This window comes from Coregonus lavaretus (genome assembly GCF_964263955.1).
Source record: "Coregonus lavaretus genome assembly, chromosome: 19".
Lineage (NCBI taxonomy): Eukaryota > Metazoa > Chordata > Actinopteri > Salmoniformes > Salmonidae > Coregonus > Coregonus lavaretus.
The window spans coordinates 4132903-4159742 of record NC_140006.1 but is presented as its reverse complement, the minus strand read 5'-3'; the positions used below and the strand labels follow the sequence as shown (position 1 = coordinate 4159742).

At 42.8% G+C, this 26840-nt stretch overlaps 1 protein-coding gene across 1 annotated transcript in view; it reads left to right on the top strand.

Annotated features, from left to right (window-relative positions):
- The window catches only part of LOC311146884 (ankyrin repeat and BTB/POZ domain-containing protein 3-A-like), a 294967-nt gene that overhangs the window by 185550 nt on the left and 82577 nt on the right, over positions 1–26840 (top strand). Inside the window, exons 4-6 of the mRNA XM_084183500.1 lie at positions 9131–9283; positions 19316–19481; positions 25657–25746. Of these exons, the coding sequence (XP_084039626.1) occupies positions 9131–9283; positions 19316–19481; positions 25657–25746 (409 nt within the window). The remainder of the gene's footprint in view (positions 1–9130; positions 9284–19315; positions 19482–25656; positions 25747–26840) is intronic.

Sequence of the window (26840 nt, the reverse complement as noted above, 5' to 3'; positions counted from 1 at the left end):
TGTTACCTAGTGTTGATTTTTCAGTGTAATATTTCTAGTGTTGATTCAGGTGTTAAATTAACACTGTAAGTTGCTGTAAAATATCCCCAGTGTTGGTGTTAATAACCAGCGTTAAACAAAACCACCCCCATCATTATCATATTTCCCAGCATGCTCTATTGTAGGTAGATTTTTTCAAATTGTTTCTTTCAATATCTATCTTTTTGTTTTCATTGATTAATTGATCTTATGCTACTCAAATATAAATAACATAACTTTTTCTAAACTAATCCAATCTGTTACTTGGACTTATTGCACCAGTTACTGAAATGGTTTAGGTAGACTCCTTTATAACTGGGCCCAACCCTGACAGTCATTCTGAATGAAGGTTGTGGGTGAATACAAATTCCAACTGTTCGGTATCGTAACTCTGGCTGGATTCCAATAGAAATTACACATCACTTTGCAAGGCATCATAATGTGACATGCAGGCCTGAAAACCTTGAGTTTCAGGGTGAAACTTCCCCCCAAAATAAGGCCTTATTACTAGTTTGACGAGAAGGACCAAGGCGCAGCGTGATATGCATTCATATTTATTTCACGAATAAACACATGACAAAACAACAAACGAAACGTGAAGTCCAAGGTAACACACAAACATACCTTACACGGAACAAGATCCCACACCCCACTAGTGCCAACAGGCTACCTAAGTATGGTCCCCAATCAGAGACAACGAGCTACAGCTGCCTCTGATTGGGAACCACCCTGTCCAACATAGATCTAAACGATCTAGAAACTAACCTAGACAAACCCAACACAGAAAATACACACCCTGACTCAACAAATACAAGTTCCTAGAGTGAGGGCGTGACAGTGCCCCCCCCCCCCCAAAGGTGCGGACTCCGAACGCGCTACATAAACCTAACAGGGTAGGGGCCGGGTGGGCATTCCGCCTCGGAGGCGGACCCGGCTCCGGGTGTGACCACCACTTTCTCTCCACCTCCCCGTTGCACCCCTGGTCTGGTCTGGACCTTGGCGCGCTGCTTCCTCTCTCCTTCCTCCCACGAAGTACCACACCCTGTCTGGACCCTGGTGTGGGAGACCCCGAACCTGGAGAGGGGCTGACGTCTGGGTCTGGACTGGAACCACTGACTGGAGCTGGACCCGACGATGGTGGTTCGAACTGCTCTGGCTCCGGGGTGGAGCCGCTGACCGGAACTGGATCAGGCACCGGTGGAGCGGACTGCTCTGGCTCCGGAGTGGAGCCGCTGACCGGAGCTAGACTAGACCCCGGTGGAGCGGATTGCTCTGGCTCCGGAGTGGAGCAGCTGAACAGGCACGGGCCGTGCCGGACTGGACACACACACCACTGGCTTGGTGCGGGGAGCAGGAACGGGCCGGACTGGGCTGACGACGCGCACCCCTGGCTTGGTGCGGGGAGCAGGAACGGGCAGGACTGGGCTGATGACGCGCACCACTGACTTGGTGCGGGCAGCAGGAACGGGCCGGGCCAGGCTGGCGACGCGCACCGCTGGCTTGGTGTGAGGGACAGGAACAGGTCGGACCGGTCTGGCGACGCGCACCACTGGCTTGGTGCATGGGGCAGGGCCGGGCCGGGCTGGCGACGCGCACCACTGACTTGGTGCGAGGGACAGGAACAGGTCGGACCGGGCTGGCGACGCGCACCACTGGCTTGGTGCATGGGGCAGGGCCGGGCTGGCGACGCACACCACTGACTTGGTGCGAGGGACAGGAACAGGCCGGACCGGCTGGCGATGCGCACCACTGGCTTGGTGCGAGGGACAGGAATAGGTTGGACCGGGCTGGCGACCCGCACCACTGGCTTGGTCACGGGGCAGGAACAGACCGGGCCGGGCTGGCGACACGCACCACTGACTTGGTGCGAGGGACAGGAATAGGCCGTACCGGGCTGGCGATGTGCACCACTGGCTTGATGCGAGGAGCAGGAACGGGCTGAACAATACTGGGAACACCCACCACTGGCTTAGTGCGGGAATCAGGAACGGTGCGAGGAGCGGGACTGGGTTCCTTCATTAACCCCCGCTCCTTCTGCTGCCTAACCAGCTCCTCTCGCCGTGCCTCTACACTTTCCTTCTGTTCCCTCTGAACCAATGACCCCCTTAATCTGGCGGCCTCCTCGGCTAAACGGCTGAAACGCTCTATCGCGGCCTCTTGCTGCCTCGTCGTCCACGGCGTGAGCCCCCCCAAATTTTTGGGGCTTGTCTCAACCCCGTGATCATGGCCTCCATCCCTCTTGCCAGACTCTCGCTCATCTCCTCCCACGTCCATCCTCTCTCCTCGTCACGCTGCTTGATCCAGGATTGGTGGGATCTTCTGTCAGAATCGTTTACGGACGAGAAGGACCAAGGCGCAGCGTGATATGCATTCATATTTATTTCACGAATAAACACACGACAAAACAACAAACGAAACGTGAAGTCCAAGGTAACATACAAACATACCTTACACGGAACAAGATCCCACACCCCACTAGTGCCAACAGGCTACCTAAGTATGGTCCCCAATCAGAGACAACAAGCTACAGCTGCCTCTGATTGGGAACCACCCTGGCCAACATAGATCTAAACGATCTAGAAACTAACCTAGACAAACCCAACACAGAAAATACACACCCTGACTCAACAAATACAGGTCCCTAGAGTCAGGGCGTGACATAGTTGTATTGTGTTAAATAATTTCACTTTAATGATAACAGTATGATCTCACATGGTGAATACCACAGGACTGAAACTGGATAAATGCAACACGTCTGTCACTAACAAATACAGTCATGGCTGGTAATTCCACAATTCACTTGAAAGGCAAGGCACTCTGGAAAATATGCAAATAAGGCTTTACACTAAGCAGTGTGTTAATTTAACATTGAAAAGTGTGGACACGTATAGACGCTGGACATTTACATTTTAGTCATTTAGCAGACACTCTTATCCAGAGCGACTTACAGTTAGTGAGTGCATACACATTTTTTTTTTTCATACTGGACCAGTGTTAAATTGAACACTGTCAGTGTTGATTTAACCCTGGAGAATTTGCTGTGTAGCAATGGTTCCTTGAAGAATTCCAGAGGTTACTTGAGGATCTCCAGTGTTTACTCGAGTTACCACTAATTCTAAGTGTACACTCTTAGAGGTAAAGGAGCCTGGAAGAACCTTTTGAACCCCAAAAGATTGCCACTGTGGGGGAACCTTTTTAGGTTTAAAAGGTTCCTTGAAAAGGTTAATGAAGGAACCCCTGTGACATGGAACATATCTTTTTGCAAAATATTCACAGATTGAAGCTTATACTTTGATACTGAGCTGCCTGTGTAAAGGTTCAAACAGGAATGTTTTGTGATGAAGGGGTTACATTTTTCACCGTTATAATAACATACTGTTGCAGCGACAGCCTTTCAGAAGATTGGAGGCGTGGCTTATTGGAGTTGTGGCTTTCAGTTAGTTATTTTTGGCCACCCGTCAGAGAAAAATATAATTCCTGTTCATCATACTAAGTTTGTACACTACATTTTCCAGTTTCCCTTAAATACTTATGCATTTTTCATATTGCAATATAATATTAACATAGCAGGTTTCATACAGTATAGTAATAAAGTGGTAGCTATTCCAACATTTGGACATGCATAGGCTGTTGAAACTAAAATACCTCTATAAGCCACATTGAAGCTACAAAACTGTTCAACCTTAACATGTTTTTTTTTTCCTTCCCTCACCTTTATTTAACCAGGTAAGTCAGTTGAGAACAACTTTTCATTTACAATTGCGACCTGGCCAAGATAAAGCAAAGCAATGTGATAAAAACAACAACAACACAGAGTTACATATGGGATAAACAAAACGTACAGTCAAAAACAAAATAGAAAATCTATTTACAGTGTGTGCAAATCTAGTAAATTATGAAGGTAGGGCAATAAGTAGGCCATAGTGCAAAATAATTACAATGTATTATTAACACTGGAGTGAAGACGATGTGCAAATAGAGATACTGGGGTGCAACTGAGCAAAATAAATAACAACATGGGGATGAGGTAGTTGGGTGGGCTAATTACAGATGGGCTGTGTACAGGTGCAGTGCTGTAAAAACAATACAACAGAACAGATTAACAGGAATAACATTTACTCTCATGGGTGGCCAAAAATAACTATCTGAAAGCCATGCCCCTACTAAGCCACGCCTACAGTTTTCTGATCTGACCCACTGGGTCATACTGTATTTTAATAACCCAACATCAATAACCATACCTGGCTCTTTTTAAAGAAAACCCAACTAAGTGACCCAATGCCTGCAACCAAGCAGTATAACAGTGTAATTAATACATTTCATATATGCTATTACAAAAATAATCATTTGGTTGTGTTTATGAAGGCCTTGGGTAACATTACACTACTCTGCAACTGGATCCTGGACTTCCTGACGGGCTGCCCCCAGGTGGTAAGGGAAGACAACAACACATCTGCCACGCTGATCCTCAACATTGGGGCCCCTCAGGGGTGCGTGCTTAGTCCCCAACTGTACTCCCTGTTCACCCACGACTGCGTGGCCAAGCACGACTCCAACACCATCATTAAGTTTGCTTACGATACAACAGTGGTAGGCCTGATCACTGACAACGATGAGACAGCCTATAGGGAGGAGGTCAGAGACCTGGCAGTGTGGTGCCAGGACAACAACCTCTCCCTCAATGTGAGCAAGACCAAGGAGCTGATGGTGGACTATAGGAAAAGGAGGGCCGAACAGGCCCCCATTAACATCAATGGGGCTGTAGTGGAGCGGGTCGAGAGTTTCAAGTTCCTTGGTGTCCACATCACCAACAAACTATCATGGTCCAAACACACCAAGACAGTCATGAAGAGGGCATGACAACACCTTTTCCCCCTCAGGAGACTGAAAAGATTTGGCATGGGTCCCCAGATCCTCAAAAAGTTCTACAGCTGCACCATCGAGAGCAATCTGACCGGTTGCATCACCGCATGGTATGGCAACTGCTCGGCATCCGAACATAAGGTGCTACAGAGGGTAGTGCGTACTGCCCAATACATCACTGGAGCCAAGCTTCCTGCCATCCAGGAACAATATACTAGGCGGTGTCAGAGGAAGGCCCAAAAAATTGTCAAAGACTCCAGTCACCCAAGTCATAGACAGTTCTCTCTGCTACTGCACGGCAAGCGGTATAAGACTGCTGAACAATTAATCAAATGGCCACCCGGACTATTTGCCCCCCCTTTGTTTTTACACTGCTACTACTCGCTGTTTATTATCTATGCATAGTCACTTTACCCCTACCTACATGTACAAATTACCTCGACTAACCTGTATCCCCGCTCATTGACTCGGTACCGGTACCCCTTGTATATAGCCTCGTTATTGTATTGTGATTTTATTCTGTTACTTTTTATTTCATTTTTTACTTTAGTAAATATTTTCTTAATTCTATTTATTGAACTGCATTGTTGGTTAAGGGCTACACCTGTTGAATTCGACGCTTGTGACAAATACAATTTGATTTGATTTGAAAAATACTTTTATACTGAACAAAAATATAAACGCGTTATGCAACAATTTCATTGATTTTACTGAATTACAGTTCATATGAGGAAATCAATTGATTGAAATAAATGAATTAGGCCCTAATCTATGGATTTCACATGACTGGGAATACAGATGCATCTGTTGGTCACATATACCTTAAAAAAAGGGGCCTCACAACGGGCCTCAGGATCTTGTCACAGTATTTTTGTACATTCAAATTGCCAGTGATAAAATGCTATTTTGTTGTTTTCCGTAGTTTATGCCTGCCCATATCATAACCCCACCACCACCATGGGACATTGTTCACAACGTTGACATCAGCAAACCGCTTGCCCACACAATGCCATGCACTCGCTTTTTGTGCATATGGAACATATTTGGGATCTTTTATTTCACTCATGAAACATGGGACCAACACTTTACATTTTGCTTTTATGTTTTTGTTCAGTGTATTTTATTTCAAATAACACAATAGCATTTTCATGAGGTAATGTTACTGTAGGCTATACAGTGCCTTCAGAAAGTATTCAGACCCCTTGACTTTCCACATTTTGTTACGTTACAGCATTGTTCTAAAAATGGGTAAAAAAATAAATAAAAATCCTCAGCAATCTACACACAATACCCCGTAATGACAATGCAAATAATTTTTTTTTTTATGTATAAAAACTAAAAAACCTTATTTACATAAGTATTCAGACCCTTTGCTATGAGACTCGAAATTGAGCTCAGGTGCATCGTGTTTCCATTGATCATCAATGAGATGTTTCTACAACGTGATTGGAGTCCACCAGTGGTAAATTCAATTGATTGGACATGATTTGGAAAGGCACACACCTGTCTATATAAGGTCCCACAGCTGACAATGTATGTCAGAGCAAAAACCTGGAATTGTCCAAAGGAATTGTCCAAAGGAATTGTCCGTAGAGCTCCGAGACAGGATTGGGTCAAGGCACAGATCTGAGGGGAGGGTACCAAAAAATGTATGCAGCATTGAAGATCCCCAAGAACACAGTGGCCTCCATCATTCTTAAACGGAAGAAGTTTGGAACCACCAAGACTCTTCCTAGAGCTGGCCGCACGGCCAAGATGAGCAATCAGGGGAGAAGGACCTTGGTCAGGGAGGTGACTAAGAACCCGATGGTCACTCTGACAGAGCTCTAGAGTTCCTCTGTGGAGATGGGAGAACCTTCCAGAAGGACAACCATCTCTGCAGCACTCCACCAATCAGGCTTTATGGTAGAGTTGCCAGAGGAAACCTGGCACCATCCCTACGGTGAAGCATGGTGGTGGCAGAATCATGCTGTGGGGATGTTTTTCAGCTGCAGGGACTGGGAGACTAGTCAGGATCGAGGGAAAGTACAAAGTGATCCTTGATGAAAACCTGCTCCAGAGCGCTCAGGACCTCACACTGAGGCGAAGGTTCACCTTCCAACAGGACAATGACCCTAAGCACACAGCCAAGACAACACAGGAGTGGCTTCGGAACAAATCTCTGAATGTCCTTGAGTTGCCCAGTCAGAGCCCGGACTTGAACCCCATCGAACATCTCTGGAGAGACCTGAAAATAGCTGTGCAGCGACGCTCCCCATCCAACCTGACAGAGCTTGAGAGGATCTGCAGAGAAGAATGGGAGAAACTCCCCAAATACAGGTGAGCCAAGCTTGTAGCGTCATACCCAAGAAGACTCCAGGCTGTAATTGCTGCCAAAGGTACTTCGACAAAGTACTGAGTAAATGTGATATTTCCGTTTTAATTTTTTATAAATTAGCAAAAATGTCTAAAACCTGTTTTTGCTTTGTCATTATGGGGTATTTTGTGTAGATTGATGAGGCAAACATTTTTTAAATCCATTTTAGAATAAGGCAAATTGTGGAAAAAGTCAAGGGGTCTGAATACTTTCCGTATGCATTGTAGATACACTTTCTTTTGTTAAACTTTATGAGGTGTTATTGCATAACACTAAAAGTGTAAATTCCCTAACACTGACAAAGTGTAACAGCATCAGCACTAAGCACAATGTTAATTGAACACTTAAAAGTGTGGACCCATATATACACTGGCCCGGTGTTAAATTAAACACTGTTAGTGTTGATTCAATACTGGAGATTTTGCTGTGAAGTATAACACCTATACCTTTTGAATAAACATCACCCTCAACAGTTTAGAAATAAAATGTTTTTATTTTCAGCATACAACAGCAACCATAATGAGAGGACCTATGACATGAAAAGCAAGCTTTTATCTCCCAACTTGGGTAATTAAATTAATGATCACCCCTTTGGCATTATGTGAGTTTAGCTTTTCCTCTCAGATGGCCAATGGGAAGGTTTCATCATCATCCTTTTCTCAGAGGACAACATGTGACCATAAAGGATCACATATTGGGACTGAGGAGAGAGAGAGAGAGAGAGAGAGAGAGAGAGAGAGAGAGAGAGAGAGAGAGAGAGAGAGAGAGAGAGAGAGAGAGAGAGAGAGAGAGAGAGAGAGAGAGAGAGAGAGAGAGAGAGAGAGAGAGAGAGAGAGAGAGAGAGAGAGAGAGAGAGTTGAAGCAACAGGCAACAGATGGGTGTATTTGACTAGTTTTGGAATGTGTAATCAGAGTATATTGTGACTCAGAAATTTTGAAATATGAACATGTCAAACAGGGGAGGTTCATTAGCAGATTGTGACTGAAGTAACCTTAGTAACAGCCATTTCTATACCAACTTATCTCTGGATTAACTTGTATGCGTAAATGGCTAATTCACTCAATTCTTGAATAATTGGAACGAGCTGTCTGTGTAAACCTTGAAACTGGTCTTGATAGAGTAACTGATTTGATTTGTGAAGTGAACAAATGAAAACGATACTCTGAGCATACATTATGATCAAGACAGCATACATCATGATTAACAGGTTCAAAATAAAGGCAGTTTGTCAAGATTGTAACTTTTCTCAGCATGGTTTTGCAATGCCAATGCAGGGTCCACAGGGGTGCACAAGCCAAACTAAATCTCAGTTGTCCATGCTGAACAGTAACACTGCTGTTGTGAACAGCCTAGTTAGTAGTCTCGGAAATCCCAGACCTAGGGCAACGGCACTAGGTCTGGGGAAAATGGGGGGTTTTCTTGGCAACTTCGAAAGAGGTCTGTGTGCTCTTCACACAGACAATTGTTCCAAGAAATTACAAGTTTGGGTAGGCAGGGCTTAAAATGCGGGCAGAAATTGTGCTCTATGAAAAATAACAAAGGTGGACCCAATGACAGATGCGGACGCAAATAGCTAGGCTATTTATAGTCACAGCCAGTCAGTGGTGGAATGTTAGCTGCATGCAAACTATTCACTTGCGAAATAGACTAATTGAAAATATCCATCTAGCTAGCTTCCAATTTTGTGTCTGGTGGGGATGTTTATCCCATGGCACAAACCGATAAGGCTCTGGACGGACTTCCTGTGCGTCCATTTCTGACCTGTTTCCTACTATACCAGCCGGATGTTTGTATCTGTGCAGACGTGTATGATGGAACATTGTTATTGTGGGAGGCAACCAGTCTACCTAGGGAGACTACCTAGTGAGAGCTAATGGTGTGTCCCCCTGCAGGCCCTTCCTTGTACTGCCGCCACTGATGGAGTGGATTCGGGTGGCAGTGGCCCACGCAGAACACCGGCGCAGCTTCTCTGTGGACAGCGACGACGTGAGACAGGCTGCCAGGTTGCTCCTGCCAGGGGTGGACTGTGAGCCACGGCAGCTAAAGTAAGACATGACATGGATGAACATACACAAATACACAGCACACACACATAAACATCGCTCTCAAATACAGACACACACAATTACTGAACACAGGATCGTACACTTATTCAGACATACACTGAATGTTTCTCAATGTGTAGCACATGCACATTTTAACCCACACTGACACATAATGAAGACATATCAATACTTTTAAAGGGTAAGTTTAGAGGAGCAATCCGGGATTAGAAAAACAACAGTGTTCACCACGCCACTTGTTTTGGGAAACAGCTGAGGGATGGAAATGGAGAAATGTAACCACTTTCAAATTCATAGACAGACCTATGGATGCAAGGACTCACCATCCATGAGATCAACATGATAGTTACCCAAGCTTATAGTTTGGTTTCTTATGGTGTCAGATAGTTGAGCTAAGCTCATGAGTCATTTATATGTTATATTCTTCAAGAATCAACGGCTATATATACACAGACACCTAAAATTATTGTCACCCAAAAAAGACTATCAAATAAATACAAATACCGAGCTATATTGTATGCAAAACAAATGGGAGAATTGTATAATTGTATATTAATACAATTGCTCAGAGAAAGAGATTTTGTTCAACATGTACATTTAAAAAAAACTAAAATAATGATTGGCACCCCTAAGAATCTGCATTAACATTCTACTTTTTAAATTAATATCAGTTTGACCAAATACGATGCTACAGTATTTCTCTGTAATCAAATTAACAACAGACTTTCAGCATGCTTATAGAGAAGGGCACTCAACATGTACTGCACTGACCAAATGACTGATGATTGGTTGAAAGAAATTGATCATAAGAAGATTGTGGCAGCTGTACTGTTAGATTTCAGTGTAGCCTTTGATATTATTGACCATAACCAGTTGTTGAGAAAACGTACACTACCGGTCAAAAGTTTTAGATCACCTACTCATTCAAGGGTTTTTCTTTTTACTCTTTTCTACATTATAGAATAATAGTGAAGACATCAAAACTATGAAATAACACATATGGAATCATGTAGTAACCAAAAAAGTGTTAAACAAATCAAAATATATTATATATTTTATATTCTTCAAAGTATTCACCCTTTGCCTTGATTTTGCACACTATTGGCATTCTCTCAACCAGCTTCATGAGTAATGTTTTTCTTTTTTTTTTAAATATATATAATATTTATATTCACAATGAATGAAAGATAATATTTAAAGACATTATACATTTTTCCCAATTGACCCCCCAATACAAGCAAAAATGTAATAGCCTAACAATTTCTGGTGATTAGGTGATCTTATAGTCCTAGAGTAGTAATCTCAAGGGGTGGGGGTGGGGCCAAGAGGACTAATCTGGAGGAAGTGTTTGGAACTGTTCAAAATAGGATATCATTGGGTCCCAGGTGGAATAAAATGAGTTGGTTGACCTTATTTTTTTCTAATTTTAAGAACAGCATCAGATCTTTGAGGCTAAGGGAGGATTGATAGATTTCCAATCCAATAAAATCCTTCTGCGGGCTAACAGGGAGGCAAAGGCAATGGCATTCAGCTGTCCATTGGTCAGAGAAGGATTGTTGTTTGGTACTCCAAAAACAGCAATTTCTGCACTAGGCTGTACATTTGTATTAAATGCTTCAGAAAGTGTTTTAAATATAGTGGACCAATAATCTGCCAGACAGGGACAGGCCCAGAACATGTGGGTCAAGTCTGCCAAGGAGCCTTTACACCTGTCACATGTACCATCAATATTTGGGTAGAACTTTGACAATCTGGCCTTACTTAAATGGATATGTTGAAGGCTGAGCCGGGCACAAGAGAAGCTTCCATTTACCCTAAGTAAGGTGCCATTCCAGACTTCATAAGAGATCTCTCCACCAAGTTCCCTTTCCCACTCAGATCGGATTTTATTGAGTGACGGGTTATCAAGGGACATGATTATCAAAAAAATATGGGATATGAGTCCCTTTAGTTGACAATATGTTTTCAAAAGGGCATCCAGACCCGATCCGGGTGATAGAATTGGAAAGGCTGGGCTTTGAGTGTGAATAAACTGGTGGAATTGGAAATACCTAAAAAACTTCAATGGGGTAGATTAAATTTGATAGCGAGGTCTTCGGAATTGGCTAAGGTTCCATCAATATAAAGGTTACACTTAGTAAGGCCATTCCTCTGCCACAGCCTGAAAGCTGAATCCAGTTTGCCTGGAAGGAAGAGGTGAATATTACATATAGGACCTTGAATAGAGAAATCATAGAGTTTAAAATGTTGATGGAATTGAGTCCAAATTTTAAGAGTATTGACAACAATTGGATTGGATGTGTAGCGCGAAGCTGAAAGAGGGAGATTGGAGGTGACTAAAGCTGACAAAGAGGAGGAGAAACAGGAGTTGGCTTCTGTTTGACACCAGTCAGTTTCTGGGGTGTGAAGCCAGTAAACAATATTTTGTATATTTGCTGCCCAGTAATAATACATAAAGTTAGGAAGGGCTAGTCCTCCGTGTGTTCTGTCTCTCTGGAGGAATACTTTATGTATTATTGGATTCCCACCGCCCCATAAAAAACAAGATAAGCTTAATTTTACATTTTAGTCATTTAGCAGACGCTCTTATCCAGAGCGACTTACAGTTAGCGCATACATTATTTTATGTTTTTCATACTGGCCCCCCGTGGGAATCGAACCCACAAACCTGGCGTTGCAAACACCATGCTCTACTGAGCTACATCCCTGCCGGCCATTCCCTCCCCTACCCTGGACGACGCTGGGCCAATTGTGTGACGCCCCATGGGTCTCCCGGTCGCGGCCGGCTACGACAGAGCCTGGATTCGAACCAGGATCTCTAGTAGCACAGCTAGCACTGCGATGCAGTGCCTTAGACCACTGCGCCACTCGGGAGTCCACTGCAGTGAAAAAGACTTTGGAACAAATACAGAAATCTAGACAAGACATTCATCTTGATACAATTCACTTTACCAGGGCCTCCTGTAGCTCAGTTGGTAGAGCATGGCGCTTGCAACGCCAGGGTTGTGGGTTTGATTCCCACAGGGGGGCCAGTATGAAAAATGTATGCACTCACTAACTGTAAGTCGCTCTGGATAAGAGTGTCTAGCTAAATAACTAAAATGTAAAGTAAAATGGAGAATACTCCATCTCTGAAAGTCCACTGTAAGTTTACTAATCAGAGGAGTAAAGTTCTCATCATGGAGGGAAGACAAGGTACGGGTGATATTGATCCATACATTTTGAAAGCCAGAATAGTATCCTGTGGAATTTGTAATGCTAAGTAATTAATAGGAAAACATTCACTTTTTGAGAACCCGAAAACACACCAAACCTACGCAGTAGGTCCACTACCTCAGGGACACACACTTCAGGGTCTGAGCTATATAAAAGCAAATAATCTGCATAGAAGGAAACTTTGTGTTCCAGTCCCCATCTGTAGATACCATGTATTGAGGGTCTGTCCTTTAGCATAATAGAAAGGGGTTCTATCGACCAGGGCAAATAACAGAGGGGACATTGGACATCCCCGGCGTGTGGCCCTTGATAATGGGAAATACTTTGAACGAAGTCTGTTTGTAAGTCAGAAGATGCAGGAGAGTGTATGACATTAAGCAGACGTTGAATGTTAGAAAAGTAGTGGCAACCCTTAATGAACCCGGTCTGATCAGTCGATATGATGTTTGTCATAGTGGACTCTATTCGAGAGGCAAGCAATTTCGCTAATATTTTAACATCTGCATTTAAAAGTGAGATCGGTCTGTATGAGCCACACTCAGATGCATCTTTGGCGGGTTTTAACAAAAGTGTGATCGAAGTGTGTCAGGGTTTGTGGTAAAACACCCTGGTCCAGGGTTCGTTTCAAGCAGGAGTGGGGCCAGTTTGGCAGAAAACTCCTTGTAGAATTCGATTGGGTAGCCATCTGGGCCAGGGGATTTCCCACTTTGCATTTCTGTATTTGAATTAATAATCTCTACTAACTGGAAAGTTTGATCAATTTCCTCTCTCTTCTCTTTACTAATGGTAGGAGTTTCCAAGTTGTCAAGAAAATCATTCATAATTGAATTGTCTTCAGGTGATTCTGACGTGTAAAGATCTGAATAAATTATTTGGAAAGTATTATTGATTTCAGTGGGACTAACTGTTAAGACCCTAGGTGTTGTGAATTTGGGGGATCAGCTGTGAGGCAGATTTGCACTTGAGTTGATGAGCTAGAAGTCGACCAGCCTTTTCTCCATGTTCGTAAACAAAACCGCATGCACAGAGTAGCTGCTGCTCAGACTTATCTGTAGATAGTAAATTGTATTGAGATTGAAGACAGCCTTTCTTTGTAAAGTTCTGGTGATGGAGAGGCAGAGTATGGTTGGTCTAATTCCAGAATTGCGTCGATCAGCTGTTGTTGTTTGATTTTCCGTTGTTTATTGAGAAGAGAGGAATAGGAAATTATTTCGATTATGTTTTATTTGTCTCAATGAAGACATCAATTGCAATCGATAGAACGGTGCAGAATGAATTGTTTGAAAGTAAAGATGAGTTAAGTCTCCATGGGGGGCGATCTGTATAGTTCAATGAGAATGAGAGGTCGAGCGACAGAGAAGAATGGTCACTAATAACAATGGCAGAGTATTCTACTTTCTTAACAGAGGGTAGAAGGGCTTTATCTATGAAAAAGTAGTCTATTCTAGAATAGACTATAGCTAGCTAATTAGGCAAATGCTAGGTTTTGTTGAAGACTCATTTACAACCTTCAACAACGGGGATGCCGAGAACAAGGTCAAATGACACCTGACTAAATGTTAGCTAGCTAGCTAACGTGAGCTACAGTGGTTAGTTACGATAGCTAGTTAGCTAACTAACATTCACAATCGCTTCCCCTTACTCTGACATAGCTTGCATTAGCTAGTCAGCCACAATCCAGCTTTTGGCTGTCAGATATTTAGCTCGGCCTACTAGATCATCATCATTTTATATAATGGCTACTTCAGTTCAGCTTACTTGCCATGATTTCTGACCAACACACCACAAATTCTCCTCAGACCACAGCTCCATCTCTCTCCTATCTCCATTCAATCTCCTCGTTCTTGCCTGCTCCTTCTGGTCTCTCGGTCTCCATTGAGGCTCAAAGCTGATCGCCACTCGCAGAGGTATAGGCAGACAATCAAGATGGCGCCGGAGGAGATGGCTGCCGTATTACGGGCTCCTGACCAATTGTGCTATTTTTAGTGTTTTTTTCGCATTGTTTGTAACTTATTTTTTACATAATGTTTCTGCCACCGTAACTTATGACTGAAAAGAGCTTCTGGATATCAGAACAGTGATTACTCCCCTTGAACTGAACAAAGATTATTTCTTTAAACGAGTCGGACGCAAAGGATTTACTGCTGATACCGGAGCAGGTCCAAATCCCCGTAATTCACATGAAGAATACACACCGATACAGGGGACGCAGGTCTGGGTGCCTTGTGAGAATTCGTCGGCGAGTCGGCTCTACCATCCGTCCTATTGGCCAACATGCAATCATTGGAGAATAAGTTTGATGTGCTCCGTTCAAGTCTATCCTACCAACGGGATATTAAAAACTGTAATATCTTATGTTGTTTCAACGAGTCGTGGCTGAATGACGACATGGATAGTAAACAGTTGGCTGGGTTTTCCGTGCATCGGCAAGACGGAACAGCTGCCTCCGTTAAGGTCTGTGTCTATTAGTCAATAACACAAAAATCTAATATTAACGAAGTCTCAAGGTTTTGGTCGCCTGAGGTAGAGTATCTCATGATAAACTGTAGACCACACTATTTACCAAGAGAGTCTTCATCTATATATTTCGTAGCTATCTATTTACCACCACAGACTGATGCTGACACTAAGACCGCACTCAACAAGCTGTATAAGGCCATAAGCAAACAAGAACATGCTCATCCAGATGCGGCACTCCTAGCGGCCGGGGACTTTAATGCAGGGAAACTGAAATATTTTTTACCTAATTTCTACCAGCATGTCAAATGTGCAACCAAAAAAAAAAAAAAAAACTCTAGACCACCTTTACTCCACACACAGAGACGTGTACAAAGCTCTCTCTCGCCCTCCATTTGGCAAATCTGAACATAATTATATCCTCCTGATTCCTGCTTACAAGCAGAAACTATAGCGGAAGTGCCAGTGACAATACAGAAGTGGTCAGATGACACAGATGCTAAGCTACAGGACTGTTTTGCTAGCACAGACTGGATTATGTTTCGGGATTCATCCGATGGCATTGAGGAGTGTACCACATCAGTCACCGGCTTCATCAATAAGTGCTTCGATGACATCGTTCCCACAGTGACCGTACGTACAACATCATCATCCCAGAAACCCTAGACCCACTCCAATTCACATACCGCCCCAACAGATCCACAGATGATGCAATCTCTATTGCACTCCACACTAGCCTTTCCCATCTGGACGAAAGGAACACCTACGTGATAATGTTGTTCATTGACTACAGCTCAGCGTTCAACACCATAGTGCCCTCATAGCTCTTCACTAAGCTAAGGACCCTGGGACTAAACAACTCCCTCTGCAACTGAATCTTGGACTTCCTGACGGGCTGCCCCCAGGTGGTAAGAGTAGGCAACAACACATCTGCCACACTGATCCTCAACACAGTGACCCCTCAGGGGTGTGTGCTTAGCCCCTCCTGTACTCCCTGTTCACCCATGACTGCGTGACCAAGCACGACTCCAACACTATCATTAAGTTTGCCAATGACACAACGGTGGTAGGCCTGATCACCGACACTGATGAGACAGCCTATAAGTAGGAGGTCAGAGACGTGGCAGTGTGGTGCCAGGACAACAACCTCTCCCTCAACATGATCAAGACAAATGTGATGATCGTGGACTACAGGAAAAGGAGGGCCAAGCACGCCCTCATTCTCTTCGACGGGGCTGTAGTGGAGCAGGTTGAGAGCTGTCCACATCACCAACGAACTATCATGGGTCAAACACACCAAGGCAGTTGTGAAGAGGGCACAACAACGCATATTCACCCTCAGGAGACTGAAAATATTTGGCATGGGTCCTCAGATCCTCAAACAGTTCTACAGCTGCACCATCGAGATCATCCTGACTGGTTGTATCACCGCCTGGTAATGCAACTGCTCGGCCTCCGACCGCATGGCGCTACAGAGGGTAGTGGGACGGCCCAGACCTCTATACCAGGTGTCTATACCCAAGCCATAACACTGCTGAACAGCTAATCAAATGGATACCCGGACTATTTGCATTGACCCACCCACTTGTTTACGCTGCTGCTACTTGCAGTCACTTTACCCCTACCTAAACTCATCAAAAAAAGAAACGTCCCTTTTTCAGGACCCTCTTTCAAACATAATTAGTAAAAAATCTAAATAACTTCACAGATCTTCATTGTAAAGGGCTTAAACACTGTTTCCCATGCTTGTTCAATGAACCATAAACAATGAATGAACATGCACCTGTGGAACGGTCGTTAAGATACTAACAGCTTACAAACGGTAGGCAATTAAGGTCACAGTTATGAAAAATTAGGACACTAAATAGGCCTTTCTACTGACTCTGAAAAACACCAAAAGAAAGATGCACAGGGTCCCTGCTCATCTGCGTGAACGTGCCTTAGGCATACTGCAAGGAGGCATGAGGACTGCAGATGTGGGCAGGGCAATAAATTGCAATGTCCGTACTGTGAGAAACCTAAGACAACGCTACAGGGAGACAGGACGGACAGCTGATCGTCCTCGCATTGGCAGACCACGGGTAAAAAGACCTGCACAGGATCGGTACATCCGAACATCACACCTGCGGGACAGGTACAGGATGGTAACAACAACTGCCTGAGTTACACCAGGAATGCACAATCCCTCCATCTGTGCTCAGACTGTCCGCAATAGTCTGAGAGAGGCTGTTCTGGGGGCTTGTAGGCCTGTTTTAAGGCAGGTCCTCACCAGACATCACCAGCAACAACGTCGCCTACGGGCACAAACCCACCGTCGCTGGACCAGACAGGACTGGCAAAAAGTGCCCTTCACTGACGAGTCACGGTTTTGTCTCACCAGGGGTGATGGTCAGATTTGCGTTTATGGTCGAAGGAATGAGCGTTACACCGAGGCCTGTACTCTAGAGCGGGATCAATTTGGAGGTGGAGGGTCCGTCATGGTCTGGGGCGGTGTGTTACAGCATCATCATCGGACTGAGCTTGTTGTCATTGCAGGCAATCTCAACGCGGTGTGTTACAGGGAAGACATCCTCCTCCCTCATGTGGTACCCTTCCTGCAGGCTCATCCTGACATGACTCTCCAGCATGACAATGCCACCAGCCATACTGCTCGTTCTGTGCGTGATTTCCTGCAATACAGAAATGTCAGTGTTCTGCCATGGCCAGCGAAGAGCCCGGATCTCAATCCCATTGAGCACGTCTGGGACCTGTTGGATCTGAGGGTGAGGGCTAGGGTCACAAGTGGTACCGGAGCGCCAAGTCTAGGTCCAAGAGGCTTCTAAACAACTTCTTCCCCCAAGCCATAAGAGTCCTGAACATCTAATCAAATGGCTACCCAGACTATTGCATTGCCCCCCCACCCATATTTTACGCTGCTCCTACTCTCTGTTGATTATCTATGCATAGTCACTTTAATAACTCTACCTACATGTACATATTACCCCAATTACCTCGACTAACCTTGACTCGGTACCGGTACCCCCTGTAGATAGCCTCGCTATTATTATTTTTACTGCTGCTCTTAATTATTTGTTACTTTTATTTCGTATTATTTTATAGTGTATTTTTTTGTGATTTATTTTGGTATTCTTTCTTAAAACTGCATTGTAGGTTAAGGGGTTGTAAGTAAGCATTTCACTGTAAGGTCTACACCTGTTGTATTCGGCGCATTTGACAAATAACATTTTATTTTATTTTATTTATTTGAAGAGTGGAGTAACATCTCACAGCAAGAACTGGCAAATCTGGTGCAGTCCATGAGGAGGAGATGCACTGCAGTACTTAATGCAGCTGGTAGCCACACCAGATACTGACTGTTACTTTTGATTTTGACCCCCCTCTTTGTTCAGGGACACATTATTCAATTTATGTTAGTCAGTTTATGTATCAGTTGTTGAATCTTGTTATGTTCATACAAATATCTGCACATGTTAATTAAGTTTGCTGAAAATAAAACACAGTTGACAGTGAGAGGACGTTTCTTTTTTTGCTGAGTTTACATGTACGTATTACCTCAATTACCTTAACTAACCTGTACGCCCGAACATTGACTCGGTACCAGTACCCCCTGTATATAGCATTGTTATTATTACTCTTTTATTTTTTTACTTCAGTTTATTTAGTAAATATTTTCTTAACTCTTATTTTTCTTAAAACTGCATTGTTGGTTAAAGGCTTGTAAGTAAGCATTTCACCTGTTGTATTCGATGCATGTGACAAATAAAATTGGATTTGATAAATGTGGCTCAGAATTGCAACAGTTTTCACCCGACTCTACGTCAAGCCCGATCAATATTCCATTTCATATTTTTATGGTGCACGTGCAGTCCAGCAGTATATACTCGATTATATCTCCAATTTGCAATGTCGGATATAAAAAAAAGTTAAATTTCAGATTTTAATATATATGCAGTGTTTTAATGTAAAACATGGCCTTTAAAACACAGCTTGAGTGGATTAAAAAAAACATGAATAACTATTACTGCAAAATGAAAAAGAATGGTTCACAATGAAAGCCATTTCTGTGGTAAAACTGCCTTGGGAAATGCACAAATCATTGCACAAAAGAAATGCACTTCAAATACCTTTATGTTCTGAATTTTGCATTATATACCAGATCATCATGAGATCTTTGGAATCCATTATCATTTGTGGCAGATTCCCTCTTTTGATTATGTAGCAGTATGCAATTTGACATTTATGGTAGCATTCAACATGCTTTATGGATGTGTACTTCCAGTATCCCTTCAATTTGTTCTTCTACTTAATCATGAGTATTAATCATTCTTGTCCTTCCCTCAGGGCAGATGATTGTTTCTGTGCCACCCGAAAGCTCGAAGCGGCGTCCACAGAGGCTAAGTTTCTGCAGGACCTGGGTTTCCGCATGCTCAACTGTGGCCGGTCAGACCTTCTGAAACAGGCGGTCAACCTACTGGGGCCTGATGGTATCAACAGCATGAGCGAGCAGGTCTGAGAGATACACACGTACACATACTAGACACACAAGCTCGACATGCACTTACACATGTACAGTAAAAACCTATATACCTGACCAGAGTTCTCTATGTGAGCTTAAGTAAAATGTTATGCTTTTTTACAGACTCAGGGCTTCAAAATGGTATATCATACACTGTAGTTGGAGGAAACATGGGAATGTTATGCTGCTTTGAAAGTTTATACTGTACATCTACAACATGCTGCAAGTGGGTGTATGGAAACCTAACAGCTAATTGGGCACATTTTGCATGGCTGCTTCCTTGTAAAGTACATTGGGCCAGTAACTGAAAGGTCACTGGTTTGAATCACTGAGCAGACTAGTTGAAAAATCTGTCAATATGCCCTTTAGCAAGGCACTAAACCCTAATTGCCCCTGTAAGTCGCTCTGTATACTATACGAGTGTCTGCTAAACTTATCTCTGTCACTAACAAATACAGTCATGGCTGGTATCGCTACAATTTACTCGAGGCAAAGCACTCTGGGAAATATTTGAGTAACGCTTTACACTAAAATGTAACACTGTTCCGCTGTCTATATGGGTCCACAGGCTCCACACTTTCAGTTTCAGTGTTTTTTACACTGGATAAGTTGCTGTGCGTACAAAATAGAATTGGTTAATTGGTTTGACTTGATTAGGTACACCTGGGACAATGGTCATTCAGGAGAATGGACATTGACAGAATGTTCAGATAGAAATGTATTGTGTAGATCGACTTTGTCAGATAGATTGGAATAGTATAGGAGATTGTGTGTTCTATTCATTCTACATATATCTGAAACATGCAGTTCCAGATACAGCCCTGCCATTAGTTGAAGGCAGCCAATCCAAAAGTTTCAGAAAAGTAGTCACTTACTGAGATCTGTATCCAAACAGTTTTGAAAAGTAGTAATTTTAGGGGATATGTGTTCAAATAGTTGTTCCAAAAAGAAATGTTACTTTCCAAAAAGCATAGTTAAAACTATTGTTATCCCAGTTCTGGTGCATCCAATTGTAAGGTATTCTGAAATGTGTCCGGCGCATTACGTTCCCCAGCATGATACCACTCAAACAGAAGAGAGAACTAACAAAGAGTCACTGACCAACAACCAAAAGGTGGGCTTTTAACAGGTGTTCTGAAAGACAATCATGGGGGTGTCCACTGAAATTTGACTAGCAACAACAACTGGATCCTAAAAGACACCCTCCATGAGCAGCCACTAAATTTGCCCAAAAGACAAACAAAAGAAAAACCTACACCAACAGATTTGTTCCTGCTTTAAAGGTGTCGCCCATGCAACAATCTCTCTCTCAGCAAACTCAAAGGACCTCTGACATGATCTCCAAACACAAGTTCACTCTGACTAAAACCGAGAGATTCCTGAACAACCGCCCGCGCTTCAAACAGCACAAGAGGGACCCCTTCATCCCAGTTTTTCTCGAACTCAAAGCAGTAAGCTCTCAACATAGACTTCAAAGACTGATTAAATTTCTCAAGAGTACCTTGAGACTCTAGGTGGTAGGCACTAGAGGGGCAATGTGTAACACACAATTGCTGTAGCACTTGCTGGAAGACCTTTGACAAGTAATTTTAACCATGGTCCGACTGCACAAGTCCAAACGTTGAAGATCATTTCACCTGGGCCTACTGGGAGCAAAGTGCAACCGCAGAGCTTGGTTCGGTTTACCCATCCGCTGGCAAACGCGACAGGATTTACAGTAAGCCACAACATCCTGTTTCAGACCAGGTCAGAAGAAGTTACACAAAATATGGTCATCAGTCTTGTTAACCCCAAGATGGCCTGCCATACTACCATCGTGAGCCAACCTCAGTATCTCTTGTCGAAGCATAACTACAACGACTGTGCTGCCATCCTGTTAGAAGGTAACAGATTATTTTATTATAGTGGTTAAGAGTGACTTTCATTGTGTTCCATGGTGTTTATTGCCCCCTAGTGGAGCTTTCTGGTACTTAGAATAATGTACAAAAACCGGAAGTAAAGCAGTCATTCTGCACACAGACAAGCAGCTAGAAACAACGCTACTGTACAGTTCTTTCTGTGCAACTATTTCTTGTTACGCTTCAGCCTTGGAAAATATTTGTTTGTAAGTTCAATTCAAGCATATTGCTAGTGATGATAATATTGTTAATGATATAATTGTTTACTTATCAATGTTAGTTGGTTACATTTACTCACGCAAATTGCATTGACTTTCATGGATGCCGTCAGCTGTATTAGTTTGCTCGTGCGTCATGTAAAAGAGTAAAACATACTATAGTTTGTTACTGTTTCTAGTGTAATATGCTTTGTTATTGTATAGAGGTGTTTGCACATTATTAGAGTAATGAAAGGAGTTGGCTAGTTGTTACTCATAGAGTAATTATCTATTTGGTTTGTCGTCATGTCAGATACATGGTAACTTGGCACTTGCTTTGTATTTATGCAAATTCAACTTGAAATGTAAAATGTACAGCTACAGTATGTCAATATGAATTGAATACTAAAGTATATTATTTTCTGTATTTGCAGTTTCACAACATAAACATTTTCAATACATTCGTTCAAGAAAATTCACGCCTTGGATGTTTTATAGTTGTTAGCTATCTGTCTAGTTTAGCATGGGAACGCAATTCCAGGGCAGAATAACAACAATTTGAGATACACCGGGCCAAATCGTCTTGCCCAGAAGTGGCACGAGAACGCCATTTCCTCATTAGAACACCATCTCTGTCAAAGTAGCCCACACAAACTTCATCAAACTCCTCCTCTAGACGTATCGCAGCAAAAATAGGGGAGAGGGAAACATGTTTACTCTGTTCAGCAATCAGCTGCTTCCTAGCCATTGAAGTGTCAACTGTAGGAAACCTCTCTTCCTTCAGCAGTCCTACAAACTCGCTCACCTTTGGCGTTTTCAAAGGCGAGGTCAAAACAGAAGGTTAAGCGAAATCAGGATCACCCATAAACGTGTCAGACAGATTGACCATGGTGGGATCGCTGACATCCTCCTCAACACTAGACTTGCTCCCGGCAACTTTCTTAGACATAGCACATGCTGGGAACACTAGGGTACTTTTCTGATAACCCATCAGGTTCCTCTACTCTGGGTTCCTTACAAACGACAGGATTTGGCACGACCTTCCCTCCAGCCAAATAATTTCCCAAATGAATGAGACCCCCTTCCCCGGTAGGCTAGGCCTCACTCCAATGACAACGGAACCAGAAATAAGATCAGACTCGAGTTCCACATTATATAAAGGAACTTCCATGCAAACCATCTCCACGCCTTAACCAGTTGCTGAAGTGTCAGACAAAGGCAAAATACCCTCCAAAATGAAGGATTGGGCTGCCACAATGTCTCGCAGTATCTTCAAACGGATGCTTAACAGCATCACCACTCTGCAGAGACACGTACCCATCTGAAACAACGGGTTCATACACATCTGATCCAAAATCCTGTTTAGGAGATACATCAGTCCCAACCAGAGACTTAATTGGCTGGAGTGCTCCCACAAGAAGAAACTACATCTCTCTCTCATTTTTCTGTTTCAACTTAGGATACAAAGACAGTGTCCTTTCTCAAGGCAGTAATGAGAAACTGGCAGATACGAAAAACAAGTTTTCTGCCGATCTTTGGGCACTGTAGAAAAGGACTGAAACCTTGCAGTAGGAGGTGACTTCTCTGGATTGCTATTTGTATATGGATAATTACTTGGTGCTTTGTTTGTGAAGGTAGTTTTATGTGTCAACACAAACTCATCTGCAAGATCTGCAGCTTTCTCGAGTGAGATCCTTGTGCTCATAAATGTCGGTAGCAACCCTTTCGCGAAGGATATTCTTCAACTGCTCGAGAAGTATGAGAGTCTTTATATCCTCAAGGTTCTTCACCTATTGCAAACCACACCACCGATCAAAAAGACATGGCTTTATGTTTCTGTCTTTCGTAACTTACGGAACGGTTGTCTCCATGCCTCTGGGACCGTAAGCCCGAAGGATAGCAACTTTAACAGTGTCATAATCTGAACTCTGGTCAAGAGATAAAGCAGCGTACAATTTGAGCCTTTCCCAAAATATCACTTTGGCGGTGGAGTGACCAAATATTTTGTGTTCATTTTAGGGATGTGGCAATCCGCTCAAACAGAGTAAAATATACATCCACCTCCATTCCGTTGAAAGGCGGTACAAGTCGGTTGTTCCGACCAAGATTAAACTTTGTTGAGGGTGCAGGATGGCCTGACTGGATTCGGAGCGCTTCCAGATCTATCTCCCTTTGTTGCGCCATCTCTTTTAAGCAAATGGCATGCGCACATTCTTCTTGTTCTTGTCTGGCTGCACGTTCATTCTCTTTCTTGTGCTCAAGCTCTAATTTATGTTGTTCCAACCTCTCCTCACGTTCTCTTTCCTTTTCCTTGTGCTTGAGCTCTAATTTCTAACTCTCACAGTAGCACGTCTACAGGACTCACCCTACTACCCATAGGACCCGTTTCATCATCCTCCCTCTCTGGAAGGATTTCCTCCTCCACCAAAGCAGTACCGATCAAATCTGACTACTGCTTTTGGATCGCCACCTTGATGTCATAATGCTTTGCAATGACGAGCAGATGCGCCTTTGTACATTTATCTAGCATCTCCCATGTAGGGTTTTCCACAAATGCTTCCAACTTAAATTCCATGGCTTTTTTATTTATTTATTTATAAGACTGTGTTTATGCAACTTTCAAAATGATTCCACCAATCTTATAACCCCTCAAGGTGGATGTCAGTGACAGAACCTCTACCACAAAAGTGTATTTTGAACATTCAAATATATGGGCACAGCAGAGCTTGAGTTAGTGATTAGAGCGACTACCATACTCTTGGGAAACAAGATCCCAGACGAGCCCTAATTTTGTTACATTCCCCAGCAAGAAAACAAAAACTGTCGCTCAAACAGAAGAGAGAACTAACAAAGTCACTGACCAACAACTAAAACAAAACAGGTGGGGTTTTAGGAGGGGTTCTGAAAGACACTCATGGGTGTGTCCACTGAAAGTTGACCAGCAACAACAACTTGAACCAAAAAGACACCCACTAAAGAGGCCCAAGAAGAGGCAAACAAAAGAAAAACCCACAACAACCCTAAAGACGCAAACCAAAAAGGTGGAGCAAAACGATATCAGAGAAATCAGATAAAGGATTTTTTGTCTCGAAATAAAAACAGGGAGAGCACTGGGCCAGCCACTCTGAAATAGCACCTGGTCCAGTATAGGTGAAACACCTTCCCACTAACGAGATTGCAACCAGCACAGGTATAACAAATACTGACTAATGAGGTGACACCAATCTGTGTGCCCTACGTGTTAACGAGCTATACATGCTAAAGTCCAACCATAAAATAAAAAAAATAAAAAAACCTGTAATGAGTAAAAACTAAAGGCCATTTTATGTGCGCTCTGGTAAACAGCATCTAAAGGTTTTACTGCAGTGGCAGCTGCATTCATGTACATCATTTTGCCATAATCTAGGACCAACAGGAACGTCTACTATTAAGCAAGAGGCTAAATCTATTTCTATACAAGAAGCTTGGCTTTATAGACAACTTATCGTCAATCCAAATGCCTAGGTATTTAAGAGGGGACACTCAATTTGGGCTAAATTCAATGTGCAAATATGTAAGTCTGTGGAGTCAATGTTGTGGGCTCTAGAAAATAACATACATTTTTTTTCTGCATTCAGTATCAGTTTAAGGTCAACAAGTGCTTTTTGTATGACATTAAAAGCAGTCTTTAGATCAGCTATAGCCTGGTTCACAGAGAAGTGTCATCAGCATAAAACTGAAGTTTATCATTTTTTAATGAAGAACCAACATTATTTATATATAATGTGAATAGTGCAGGCCTTTAAATGGACCCTTGGCGTACACATTTACTACCCTCAAGGAATTGCGAATTGATACAGTCAGCAACAATACATTGAGGTCTGCCCATAAGGTAATTTCTGGACCAACTGCATGCGTTGCTATCATGTCCAACCGATACAGTCTGTTCAATAACAATGAGTGCCTTTGACAGGTCAATAAACAAGGCAATACAATGCTGCTTTTTATCTAGCGAGCATACAATATCATTGACATCAAGGGATGCAGCTGAGATGGTACTATGACCTTTTTCTCTTCATCTCTCCCCTCTAGGGGATGACACCACTCATGTATGCCTGTGTGCGGGGAGACGAGGCCATGGTTAAGATGCTGCTGGACGCTGGGGCCGACATCAACAGTGAGGTCAGTGTTGCCAAACACAATGTCTCCCGGGAACACGGTGGCGACCACATTGGATCCGCCTATCAGTGATAAATAGATGTGTATTGTTGGGATAGTGTAGAGAGAAGCAGACAACCCCTGTCTTGTGTTGTGTTGTTTTGTGTTGTGTTGTAACAATGTTTGTTGTTCCCCTTTTCCTCGCATATTTTTACTTGCTTTTGGCATGCGTGTGTAGTGTTGGTAGCATGTTACATTAAGTGCTTATATCCTAAAATTAAAAGTTTTTTTTTTAAATAATAAGAATGTGCCAGTCTGTTTGTGCTATCGTGCAATTGCCAACTCCTTGTTACCCATTGTCAAATATATTTGGCTTTACAGTCAGAGATGAGCAAAGGTACTATCTTGTTACAATCACAAAATACTCTCAAGACCAATGTATCAAAATAAAATACCAAATACTTTAGCTAAGTGTTGTATTTAATCAAAATACAGTTATTTTATGAATTTTGTATTTTCGAAACACAAAATCAATGTGCAAGTACACGCTTTCACTGCAACAACATTCTCAGTAACGGTAACACATTAAAAAAAAACTTGTTATGACTGTAATATGTGGTTGTTTATCTACCATAGTTGAATGAACTGACTGTAATTAAATCAGATCAATTGTTAACCGGCGATAGCCAACACCCACATACAGTATCTCACAAAAGTGAGTACACCCCTCACATTTTTGTAAATATTTGAGTATATCTTTTCATGTGACAACACTGAAGAAATGACACTTTGCTACAATGTAAAGTAGTGAGTGTACAGCTTGTATAACAGTGTACATTTGCTGTCCCCTCAAAATAACACAACACACGGCCATTCATGTCTTAACCGCTGGCAACAAAAGTGAGTACACCCCTAAGTGAACATTTCCAAATTATAGCTATCTTTTTTACCTTTATTTTAACAGGGAGTCCCATTTTGCAAGGGAGCCCTGCATCTTATAATTACACACAATTTACACAAACGTATTCCCACATACTCTAAAACATTTGAGTATGTTCAAAGCACCACGTGTGTATCCAATAGAATGAGTGTGCTTTGTAAGCTAGGTCATGCAGAAT